At 39.6% G+C, this 13,255-nt stretch overlaps 1 protein-coding gene across 1 annotated transcript in view; it reads left to right on the top strand.

The window, feature by feature from the left end:
* SBF2 (SET binding factor 2) overlaps positions 1-13,255 on the top strand; it is a 366,350-nt gene that overhangs the window by 262,196 nt on the left and 90,899 nt on the right. Inside the window, exon 17 of the mRNA XM_054725562.1 lies at positions 4,615-4,683. Within this exon, the coding sequence (XP_054581537.1) occupies positions 4,615-4,683 (69 nt within the window). The remainder of the gene's footprint in view (positions 1-4,614; positions 4,684-13,255) is intronic.

Raw genomic sequence — 13,255 nt, 5'->3', positions numbered from 1 at the left:
CTCCAACACACAAGATGGCTGCCCCCATGTGGTCAAAGATCCTGCCCCCATCTGGACACAAGATGGCCGCCACAAGATGGCCAGCAGGGGAGGACAGTTGGGAGGGACCAGGCCTGCAAGGGAGGGCAGTTGGGAGCGATCAAGCCTGCAGGGGAGGGCAGTTAGGGGTGACCAGGCTGGCAGAGGAGGGAAGTTGGGGGCGACCAGGCCTGCAGGAAAGGGCAGTTCCGGGGGACCCAGGCCTGCAGGGGAGAGCAGTTGGGGGGGACCAGGCCTGCAGGGGAGGGCAGTTAGGGGTGACCAGGCCTGCAGGGGAGGGTAGTTGAGGGAGACCAGGCCTGCAGGGGAGCAGTTAGGCATCAATCAGGCTGGAAGGGGAGTGGTTAGGGGGTGATCAGGCTGGCAGGCAGAAGCAGTTAGGGGCAATCAGGAAGGTAGGCAGTCGAGCAGTTGGGAGCCAGCAGTGCTTGATTGTGAGAGGGATGTCCCAGATTGGAGAGGGTGTACGAATTTTGTGCACCGGGCCTCTAGTATGATATAAAGAGGTATTTTTGGCTTTGGTAGTTTTAATTTTTGCCCCTATGTAGAAGATGCAAATGTTCTCAGTGTTTGGAAAACTCAAAAAAAAATTTCCTGAGCTACATCAACTAAACGCTAAAGAAAAGTCAGTTATATGACATTTGTGCAAAAGACAGTTGTGCTTTTCAATCTCTTTTTCTTTAATATTTATATCATTTTTGAGAAATTCCAGAGTTTTATGTAACAGGAATTCTGGCCATGGCAGTTCAAAGGTATGCAGATCGAAAGTATGAAGTAATTGAGGGTAATGGGAAATTAAGATTGCAGGGCTCACTCTTCAATTGTAGCAGGAAAATTAAAGGAAAACTACATAGCAAAGTTCAGAATAAAACATGTATAAGTATTCAAGTTCTTGCAAGTTTATAAATTGCCTGGTATGTCTGTAACTACATTGCTATTATGTGGCAAAAGCACTGGGGAGTTCAGGATGTGTATTTATGGACTGATTCCCCAATAGATAACTGCACTATTCCGGAATGCTATTGCTGTGTCAATAGTTGTAGACTTATTGTTTTAAAATTTTTCCATTTTTCAACCTAATTAACTTAGAATGTCTCTAACGTGACTTACAAAGAATTTTATATTTATATTTTGCAATCAGCATTTGACTGGCGCTCAGGTTTGAGACATGCACTAAAATGTGTAAACATTTTGTAAGATAATAAATAGCTCCTAAATGTTTTATGATTGCCTGTTCCCTGCTAATTGGTCATGGATTGAAATTCCCCATTGTTCAATTTTTTTTAATTTGTGGGAAATTTTTATAAATGAGTGTGTTGGACTTCATATCACAGCTGTTGTCATTTAAAGTTTGGACAGAATTATTACAAATGAAGCCCTGCTGTGAAATCAAAGTCAAAAGGCATCTTGGCATCCCAACCATTTCCTTGGGAGAAGATTACAGCTCAAGTCTGTTGAACTTTATTGCCTTGGGCCTCATGACAGTCTTCAGAAACATGCAAGGCATTTCTGTTAAAGAAACTCAGATGTGCTGGGACACAGGGGATGACATTCTTGTGCATAGCAGTGTCCTAAGTAAAGGGGTGAGGAATAAGTCATGAAAAAAAAGATGATTCACACTTTTGCCGTGTTCTGGGATTATTTTATAAAATCCTTGGAGATGATAGAGAACATACAGTGATACCAAATAGGGAAAGGTGTGCTGTTTTCCTACAGGGCCTGACAGTATATTATGTTCCAGTTTTATTAAGAGAGGTAAAATTGACAAGTAAAATTGTAGTATATATAAAGGGTATAGTATGATAATTTGATGTATATAGTGTGAAATGATTTCAAAAATTGAGTTAACATCCATCACCTCACATATTCACCCTTTTTTGGTGAGAGTACTTACGTTCTATTCCTTTAGCAAATTTTAATTATACAATACAGTATTATCAACTATAGTCACCATGTTATACATTAGATCCTTAGACCTATTTCATCTTATAATTCAAAGTTTGTTCTCTTTTCCCAGCATCCCCCCATACACTCCATGCCCCAGCCCCTGGCAGCCACCATTTTACTATTTCTGAGTTTAATTTTGTTTTTATTTCACCTATAGATAATATGAACTGTTTGTTTTTCTTTGTCTGACTTATTTCACTTACCAAAATGCCCTCCAGGTTCATCGATATTGTTGCAAATGTCAGGATTTCCTTCTTTTTTAAGGCTGAATAATATTCCATTGTGAATATAAACCACATTTTCTTTATGATTCATTCATTGATGGCCCCTTAATTTGATTCCATACCTTGACTATTGTAAATAATGCCTCAGCGAACATGGGAGTACAGGTAATCTCTTTAAGATAATGATTCCAGCCCTAGCAGGGTGGCTCAGTTTATTGAGTATCCTCTCACGGAGGTTCAATCCTCGATTTGGGCATATACGGGTAGGAGGCAACCATTCAATGTTTCTCCCCTCTTCTCTCTCTAAGAACCAATGGAAACATATCCTTATGTAAGGATTTTTTTAAAAAATAATGATTTCATTTTCTTTGGATATATACTCAGAAATGGGGTTATTGGATCATATAGTAGTTCTATTTTTTAATTTCTTGAGGAACCGCCATACTGTTTTTCATAGTGCCTGTACCAGTTTACATTACCACCAGCAGTGTACAAGGGTTCTCTATTCTCCACATCCTTGTTAGCACTTGTAATTTTTTGTCTGTTTGGTAATAGCAATTCTAACAGATGTGAGGTGATACATTGTGGTTTTGATTTGCATTCCCTTGATGATTAATTATGTTGAGCACCTTTTCATATACCTGTTAGCCATTTGTATGTCTTCTTTGGAAAAATGTCTATTTAGTTTCTTGGTCCATTTTTTAATTGGGTCATTTGTATTTTTGCTATTATATGAGTTCCTTTTATTATTATACTAGTAGCCCGTTTGCACGAAGATTCGTGCAATAGACCTTCATTCACCTGGCTGCCTGCACCAGTTTTCTGCCGGCACCGGGGACCCAGGCCTTGGCTGTGGCCACTGCCTTCTACCTTCTTTCAGGGTCCCGGTGCCGGCAGAAAACTGGTGCAGGTGAAAACTGCACCCTAGCGTCCCTGTGACCCGATCGCAGGAGCGAGCCGACCCCCCAGGTCGGCTCGCTCCTGCGATCGGAGCACGCACCCAGCTGGCGCCCAAGGCCCGGAAAGCCCCGGGCGGCTTCCCGGGCCTTGGGCCCCGCCGCACCCCAGCGTCCCTGTGACCCGATCGCAGGAGCGAGCCGACCCCCCAGGTCGGCTCGCGGAGCACGCACCCGGCTGGCGTCCAAGGCCCGGAAAGCCCCGGGCGGCTTCCCGGGCCTTGGGCCCCGCCGCACCCCAGCGTCCCTGCGACCCGATCGCAGGAGCGGGTTCGGCTGGCTCCTGTGATCGGAGCAGGTGCTTCCCTTCAACGGTTTCCTGGTGGGCGTGGTTGATGGGCGTGGCTTGGTTGGTGGGCGTGGCTTGGGCGTAGCGAAGGTGCGGTCAATTTGCATATTTGTCTATTATAAGGTAAGATGAGAGTCCTCACCATGAAATGATCATGCCCCTAGATGAATATATTGGACATTAATCTCTTACTAGACAAGTGGTTTGCAAATATGTTCTCCCTTTTAGTAAGCTTCCTTTTAATTTTGTTGATGGTTTTCTTTGCTGCGCAGAATATTCTTAGTTTGGATCATACAGTATGGCTTATTTCACTTAGCATAATGTCCTCAAGGTTCATCCATGTTGTAGTGTGTGTTGGAATTTCCTTCCTTTTTAAGGCTGAATAATATTCCTCTGTGCATGCATGCATGCATGCACACATTGTGTTTATTCATTCCTCTGTTGGGTTGTTTTCACATATTGGGTATTCTAAATAGTGCCGCTATGAACATGAATGTACAAACATCTGTTCAAGTCACTACTATTTTGGGTATATACTCAGAAGTAGAATTGTTGGATCATATGATAATTCTATTTTTAAATTTTGAGAAATTGCCATACTATTTTTATACCATTTCACATTATCACTAAGATTTTCTGACTATTCCAACAACATTCCATCCAATGGATTTTAGCATCAGTGGTATTTCTTGCCTGATCAACAAGAAAATACCCTTTGTATTTTTTCTTCAGAGGAAAAAAAAATTCCAATTAATTATAAAATACATTCCAGTTTCAGAGAAGTTAAAATATGAAAAAAAAGAGTATCTTAGATTCAGTGAAATGAAGTAGTTAAATGTATCAAAACCTCCTCCAAAAACTGTTTTCTATGAATTACATACTTCACCACAGTTTTTGGAAAGCAGGTAAGTAAAGCTAGCTATTCATCATGAGCATATCAAAATATCTTTCTCAAAATGTATTTTTATCTCATTTATAAAAAATGTGCTTCAGGGACAGTATTTTCCCCAAAAAACTTACCTTAGTACATCTTAGTAACAATTTGGAATAAAAGAACCCCATAGGACAGTAAACAATATATCCCAGATTTTTGTTTCCATATGTTTATAATTTCCGATGATGTGCTAATTAATACTTATTTCTCTTTGTTTTGTCTAAGGATTGTTCGAGTTTAGAGGAGTATAACATTGCTGCAGCATTACTCCCTTTGACCAGTGCTTTCTATAGGGTAAGTTTCATTATGATTTATATATATATAAGCTCATTATGATTTATATAAAGGTATTCAGTACATGAATCCAGTATGTCTAAGACCTATCGGTGGTTATATTTGTTATAACATTTATTGTATACTATTTGTAGAAATTTTAATCTATAATACTAAATCATCTAAAACAGAACCACCCATTTCATCCCTGCTTCACTTTTTATAGCACTTTATAACAACTGAAATTATGTTATGTATTTGTTTACTTTTGAGTGTTTTCCCCCACCATAGAAAGTAAATTCCAAGAGGTTGGGATATTGTCTGTCTTACCTGATGTGATAGTCTAATGTCAATCAGTAAATATTTGTTGAATGAATAAATGAACAAACGAACTAAATCTATAGGGATAGAAATTAGAGTTTAATTTCATTGACAATCTCTATGAACCTTCTGAGAATTTTCTGGAATGTTTAGTGAATCTCATGATTCTGTCATTTACATTTATTACATTTCTCCTATCCATGTCTTTTCATAAAGAAGTTAGTTTTATGGCAAATAAATTCAGCAAGTTGTTTTTATTCTCTTTCCCTGTGGAGAACCTATAAGAATTAAATAGCTACACTCTGCACAGCACATGTAGTACATCCTTCTGAGATGTGCAGTGGGAAACAACACGCCTGTGGCCTCCCGCTGACTCACTGCTGAGCCACACGCAGTAGCTTTGGGACGTCAACAGGGAACATGGAAGGACTTCCAGCTTAAGGGACTCCATGTTTTCATGGGTTTATTAAATATCCAGGTCTTAAGGCCTCAGGTAGAGTCTTCGCCGTGAAATGATCATGCCCCCTAGATGCTAGCAGTAGTCTTATCTTATTCTGCCTGTCCTTTCTGTTTCATCCTCCATTTCTAACTGATGAGGCCTAGCTACTTTCCTAGTAGCTAGTAGGTGCTCAAAAAATATTTATTGATAAGACCAGTTTTCTAAAAACTCTATTTCAAATAGTATGTCCACAGTCTTGGAGTTAAAGGTCTTAACCCAAAGTTCTCCCTAATCGAGAGCTCTTGCTCTGCTGCCAAGCAGTGAATATCCCTCTTTTTCCTACTTGCCCTCTTCTAAAACTGAAAGTGGAATTTATGAGGTTCACACTTCTGAGAACTGGAAGTCACACTGAGCATGATCAGGAAACAAGGCTAAACCGCAAAAATGTCAACAAATGAATTTGGGTGTGGAACTAATGACATTGCTGGAGTTTAGACATCATCTTTTGGTCTTCCTACCCAGCTTAAGTTCTTAGTTTTTTATCTCATTCCTCTGCTGGCATGGAGAACACTGTCACAAAAATAGGCTAGGCTGTCCTGCATCCCAAGCCACCTAGGAAATTTGCGTCTGTATCTCAGAGTAGCTAGATCACTTCATCCTATATCTAATTAGCTTCATAGCATTTAGGAGTGCTCACATGGGCATTTGTTAAAGAAAATGACATTTCAAAAAACTTCCCACTTCAACATATAAACTATTTTATAACCTAGATATTGTGCATAAATAAATAAGGAGAAACCTAGGGAAAATAAGAATTGATAGTAGAAACCCAATTGCTCAAGTGACACAGGTACCTTATGATTATTTTTTTTTTTTTCGGTTGAGTTATTTAACCATTTTACAATGTATATTAGTAAGGGTTTGACCCTGATAACGGAAACACCATAGTGGTATGAAGTAAGGAATTTATTATAGGGACCAGCTCTTACAGTGTTACTGAAGCTGTGGGAAAGGCTTATGGAAGTCTTTGAATTAGGGTCTACTTCTGGGCCTGAGGTCTCTGTAGGTCATCGGGGCAGCAGTCAGGAAGAACAGCTGGACATGACACAGGGCTTTTTTGCCGTGACAGACTGGAATCTGTGTCTACCTCTTACTTCCTCCCACCTCGACAGTGCAGGTGACCTGCATGAGAAGTAGCACTGTTGGCCATGGAGCTGCGCATGCACCTGGTCCTGGACTAGGAGAGGCTGAAGGAAGAGGTCCAGCAGGAACTGGAAGAGTTAGGAGTTCAGTTCCTTCTCCATGTCAACAAGATGAACCAGCAGATCAGTGACAAAGTCTGTGAACTACAGAGCACCTGGCATCCTATACTGACCTCCAGATGTATGGCTGCTACTTCATTTTTGCCTTCCAAATCTTGGACAACTTTCTCTGGAACCATAGAGGGAAGAGAATTCTGGAAAATATAGTTTTAGCTTAGCTTCATTTACACATCACAAAACCACCACACTGTCTCTTTTAGTTTTATGGGAGTTGTTAATGCAATTAGTTAACAAGTTGAGCTATATGCCATGGTGTTTCTCTGTATTATCAAACCTAACATACAGATGTATGTTTTAAGAGTGGGTTTACCAATTTAATTCTTTGTTGTTGGCTTGGGTTGATTGGTTTGGTTTGGTTTGGTTTGGTTTGGCTTGATTTGTTTTGTGTGTGAATTAGTTAAGGTCCAGTCAGGAATCAGAAACACCAGTAAAATGAGCAGGGAAAATTTAATTAAGTAAATTACATTTTATTAAGTAGTAACAGGATTAACTACTAAGAATTAAAGAGAATTCTATAGAATACAAGCATAGCAGGTAAAGGGAGCAGCTGGTACCTCTAGGCTCAGGCAGAGTCCCCAGGAAAGGAGAAAACTTGGAAGAGGGCCCTTCCCCCACAAAACTGAGAGTCAGACATTGTTGGAGAGGTGCTACTGTGGCCAGTGGATGGTATGGAAATTCCTGGAGGTGCCACAGACCACGGCTGGCAAGCAGGAAACTGCTTACTGGAGTTCTGGCAGGACTTGCTAAGGAATCCAGTCACTAGGGTGCCAGTGAGACTTCACAGGAAGCCACTCTTTGGGGTGCCATTGGAACTTGCTAAGTGGGGAGCACTTCTGGGTGCATGCCAGAGGAGCCGGAAGGAAAAAGCACACCACTCAGACTTCAGTGTCGCTTCACTGCCCTGGACTGGCATAAGTGCGCCGCTGGCAAAGGAGGACTGGCAGGTCCCGCTCCCGTACCACAGAGCAGAGCAAAGGAAGGTAGATTGGGAGAAAAGAGCTCTGCATTGATAACTGACGCGGGAGGGTGTGGGGAGGGAAGGGTGGATCATACCGATTCTTAGATGCTTTCTAAATTTCTGTCTTATGGGAAATTATTTCTGGGTCATATGCATTTTTTAATTCAGGAAAATCTGTAGATGTAAAGTGCATTATCCTGGCCACCAATTGCAAATGAGCCATTCGCATAACTGCTCAGCCAGTAACAACTCCTGGCTCCTGCTCAGCCAAACTTCAGAGATTGGACTCAGCTTCTTGTCTTTTTAAAACTTACTTTAAAAATATTTTACTAACATGTATTAGTATATTTTTTCAATGTTGCAAAAGTTTATTACGCATCTCAACATACAGAGTTATTATCCCAGGCAATATATAGTGGGCAGCAGTCTGAATAAAGCATTTTCATGGCCAGTAGGAGCTTATATTACTCTTTCTAATATAATAAGTAATTCCATCAACCAAATGGTCATTTTCTAAAATAAAAGTAATACATATACATGGTTAGAAAATTCAGATAATACAGAAATATACAAAGTGCAAAATGAAAGCTCCCTTTCCCACCTCTGTCCCATTTCCTCTAATGGTTGATTTCTTCCTCGGTGAGAAAAATTTTGCATTTTTGCCAGAATATACAGATAAAAATTACATTTTTTTAAACTAGAGTTATCAAACCACTCACACTGTTTTCCTACCTTGCTTTTTTCACTGAAGAGTACATCTTGGAGACCCTTCCATATACCTAAATAGGTACATAGCACATATACCTATTTCTTTTTAATGACTGCGGGTATATTTTCTTTTTAATGAAAAGATCATGTACATATCCTTACCATTCTTATAAGAGCAGACCATTTCATTGGCCCAGATGAGATGTAAATCTTTTAGAGATTTATTTATCATAAAAGATGTTCCACTTATAACATGATCTATCTTAGATCTTTGGGAATTTGTTATGGTATTTTCCCCTACTGTTCCTTCTCATTTTTCTCTACTTTTAATAAGTTGTATATAATTCATGCTTCTTTAACTATGAAGCCTTTCTTGAAGATGGTGCCTTAACAGCCAGTTTCAAATTGTCAGGATTACTCCCTGTTCCTAGGCAACCATTAATATAATATACCTTTTGTCTCTATAAATTTGCCTTTTCTGGACATTTTATATAAATGGAATCATATAACGTAAGTTTCTTTATGTCTGCCTTCTTTTACTTAGCAGTATATGTATTTTATTCCTCACCCGAGGATACACCCATTAATTTTAGAGGGAGAGAGAAAGAGAAAAACATCGATGTGAAAGAGAACATTGATTAGTCATCATCCATATGTGCCTGGACCAGAGATCAAATCCGCAACGTAGGTATGTGCCCTGATCAGGAATCAAACCCACCACCTTTCGGTATACGGGATGATGCTCCAACCAACTGAGCCACACTGGCCAGGGCTGAGCATAATATATTTGATGTTTGCCTTGTTGGTAGATGATTTCCTTAGAACTATTAATTACTAATTAAGAATTTTCCACCCCCAGAGTGCTTAGGTCACCTTCTGTTTTGTTTCAACTTGTATCTAATTCAAAATGTAATACATAATTAAACTAATTGTATTTTCATAAATACATTAGGAAAAATGTGAAATGTAAAGCATTTCCCAGTTTGAAGAAATATATATATGTATTTTACATGTAAATAAAACTTAAAACCAGGTTATTGTATATTCAGGGTGGTACAATAGGAAAATAAGTTGGTCACTACCTGTAAAAAGTCATTTGTGTAAACTAGCTTAGCTAATCAAAGAAGTAGAAAGTAAACATTAAAGCATGGAGAACCACAGAATTTCCTGAGCCATCGCCTGAGCGACGACCTTCCTGCCACCAGGCTCTAGCAATAATTCTGTCCCAACCCTGCCCTCCAAAATGAGCAAACTAAAATCTAGTATTTATCTGTGTCTTTCTTGTATAAGCCTGTGTATCTAACAGAACATGGTATAAAAAGTCCAGAGGAAGGTGATAGAAATAATGATAGCTAGTATCATATTTATGATATTGTGATTGCTACTAATTAATAAATAATAAGAGAGTTTCCTAAAAATCTACAGAATAGGAAAAGAATTTTATTGTTCTTAGACTTCATGATCTGGATACATTGTATTTGCTACAAAAGGCCTCAAAGGATTACATATTTGGCACACACACAAAAAAGAAAAGTCCTTTTTCATCTTTTTTTTTTTTTTTTTTGCGCTGTAAAATCAAATACTAATCTTAAAAATAAGTCAGCAGAAAAATGTTTGAGAGTGAAGACAGGCATCAACACTGGGCTGAATCCAGATTTGGCCTGGAAAAGAGATAAATGTGCTTGTTCTTGCAGATGCCTCTGGCACAGCAGAATTTTAGAATGGCCAGAGGAATAGTGTCTTGCTTTTATTTCCTCCCTTCATTTCTTTTCTTGTTCTTTAGTACAACTTAGCATTCCATTCCTTTCTCCTCCTCCGTTTCATCACAGCCTCTTCTTGCTTCCCTCACTTTTTCTTTCTAGCTTTAGATGTCTGCTCCGTTCTCCTAATACCTGGAAACCCTCTGCTTCTGAGAAACTGAATTATAATTGGTTTAGAGTTGCTGTTACTCATTAATATTAGTTTGTGTTCACTGTTTAAACTGGTGCTATAAGGCAGCTATAAAGTTATTTACTCCAAAGCTCTAGAATGGATATTAACTATTACTGTGTTTTTCAGTGAAGTATTACAAGTATTTGTTAAATATTTTTCTGGACTTTTCAACTTCTTTCATGTTATGGTCAAAGATTTGGGGCCCTTTGGTTTATTCTTCAGAAAAGAAGGCAGCCTACTCCAACTCTGGTTCTTTCTCTATTCCAAAAGAAACTTAGCATAATTCAGTTCAATTGGCATTGAACGAGTCAGGGTCTCTGCCCTTGAGGAGTGCATACACTTACAGAAAAGATAGTTTAGTAAAATAAATTACAACGTAAGTGTTCAAAAACAGATATAATATATTTTTAATTCCTGGCACAACAAAGAACACTGCAAAGAAATTGTCACATTTGTGCCTTGAAAGATAAATAGGCATTTGTCTTATAAGGGGGATGAGATGGGGAGTGGGTAGGCAGGGAAGGCACAGATATTCCAGACAGAGAAGACACCAGGAATCTGGAATTGTGGCTGGAGACGGAGGCAGGAAAAAAAGGTAGAATGTGGCTAGACCATGCAGGGCGTTGTGTGCTACATTAAGGAATTTTAATAATGGATATATAGCAAGGATTTTTTACTTCTACACTCACAGTTTTTTTTAAAAAAATGGTTTAGATAAACTAATAGCAAAAACAAGATTTAAAGGAATGTGGTTACTTATAAGTGATCATCAGGCTATTTAGTAATACTTAATATTTAAAGCTTTCTCCATTAGACTGTCAACTTTCCATGCTTTCCTGGGCTCATTTCTTGTTCTCTCCTCTTTTCTTCCTTTTCAGAGCCCTCTTTCTGTTATTTCTTCTGCTTCAGCCAGTCTTAGAGCATCCTTCAACATTAATATACATGAAAACTACACAAATCAAGAGACTTTTATTAATGTTATAGAGGAAGTTGTTAGTCACAAAGGATAATTTGTTACCAACAATTAACCTTCAACCTCAAGATTTATTATCAATTTCCAATCAAAACTGTTAACCCCAATTATTCTCTGAGAAATATCCACCTGCCATTTCTTCTAGATTAGTGTATAACAGAGTGGAGTTTGAAGGACAAATTACCATTCAATGTGGCAGTGAATTAACCTTCAACCTCAAGATTTATTATCAATTTCCAATCAAAACTGTTAACCCCAATTATTCTCTGAGAAATATCCACCTGCCATTTCTTCTAGATTAGTGTATAACAGAGTGGAGTTTGAAGGACAAATTACCATTCAATGTGGCAGTCAAACCAGATGCTGGGGAACAGGAAAATGGTCTGACTTGACTCTCTTCTTAGTTTTTAATACTTGTTTTTGTGTTCTGGAATTTGGTGCCTTAAGGGGGAATAGTGTCAGTATACTAAGAAATTGAGAGAACATGGTGTGAGTACAATTATTGTAAAGGATGGTTTATATACTAAGAAAATACCAGAATCTTGGTTACATAAAGTCCTCAGCTAAATTCTAGAAATTTTTCATAAGTGCTTTGGGCAACAGCCTAATTTTAAAAGGAGAGTTATAAATGCAGATTTAAAATATGTATGTGGAATGGATTGGGCACCATTTTAAAAAATATTCTTGAAAAGATCCTGTATAATGATGGTGTGTAATTGCTTTCTTTTACCCAACTTAGTTTCCCCACTAATACTGGCTAATTTGTTTAATATGGTTCACACCAAACCAAAGGTTACATATAGCCTCTTATGTTGCATGTGATATAGATCGAACTACAGAAGCAATTATATTTTCCCAATGTCTCTACAGCCCAATTAGGAATAGTGACATCCATAAGAACCTGTCTATAAACTGTCATGTGACTATGACAATTATTAATATATTAATGTTTATTTTAATACTAGAGGCCTGGTGCACAAAATTCGTGCACAGGGAGGGGGGGGTCCCTCAGCCCAGCCTGCACCCTCTCCAATCTGGGACCCCTCAAGGGATGTCTGACTGCCCATTTAGGCCCCATCCTGGTGGGATCAGGCCTAAACGGGCAGTCGGATATCTCTTTCACAATCCAGAACTACTGGCTCCCAACCGCTCGCCTGCCTGCCTACCTAATTGCCCTTAACCGTTTCAGCTTGCCAGCCTGATCACCCCATAACCACTTCCCTGCCAGCCTGATCAACATCTAACTGCTCCCCTGCCGGCCTGGTTGCCCCTAACTGCCCTCCCCTGCTGGCCTAGTCGCCTGCAACTGCCCTACCCTGAAGGCCTGGTTTCCCCCAACTGCCCTCCCCTGCAGGCCTGGGTCCCCCCAACTGCCCTCCCCTGAAGGCCTGGTTCCCCCCAACTGACCTGCCCTGCAGGCCTGGTCCCGCCCAACTATCTTCCCCTTCAGGCCTGGGTCCTCCTCAGCTGTCCTCACCTGCAGGCCTGGTCACCCCCAACTGTCCTCCCTTGCAGGCCTGGTCCCTCCCAACTGCCCTCCCCTACCAGCCATCTTGAGGCGGCCATCTTGTGTCCACATGGGGGTGGCCATCTTTGACCACATGGGGGTGGCCATCTTGTGTGTTGGAGTGATGGTCAATTTGCATATTACTCTTTTATTAGCTAGAATAACTGCCTGGTATTATGGGTATTTGCCATAGAAAGAAATTAAAGAATAATAATACTTTTATTGAATACATCTGACATACTAGAATTATGCTAAATGCTTTATATGCATGGTTTAATAACTATTATTATTTACGTTTTTTAGATATAAGCATGGGGTGTTTTTTTAGTTCTTCTTTAAGACATAGTCTGATTTCTTCTCATCTAAGACTTGAGCTTATCTGAAACTCTGATATCTAGGCTTCAGAAAACAATGTGCAAGCTCATGAAATAAC

The sequence above is a fragment of the Eptesicus fuscus genome, chromosome 13 (assembly GCF_027574615.1).
Source record: "Eptesicus fuscus isolate TK198812 chromosome 13, DD_ASM_mEF_20220401, whole genome shotgun sequence".
Classification (NCBI taxonomy): Eukaryota; Metazoa; Chordata; class Mammalia; order Chiroptera; family Vespertilionidae; genus Eptesicus; species Eptesicus fuscus.
The sequence above is the reverse complement of the archived record's forward strand: the minus strand, read 5'-3'. Positions and strand labels throughout refer to the sequence as shown.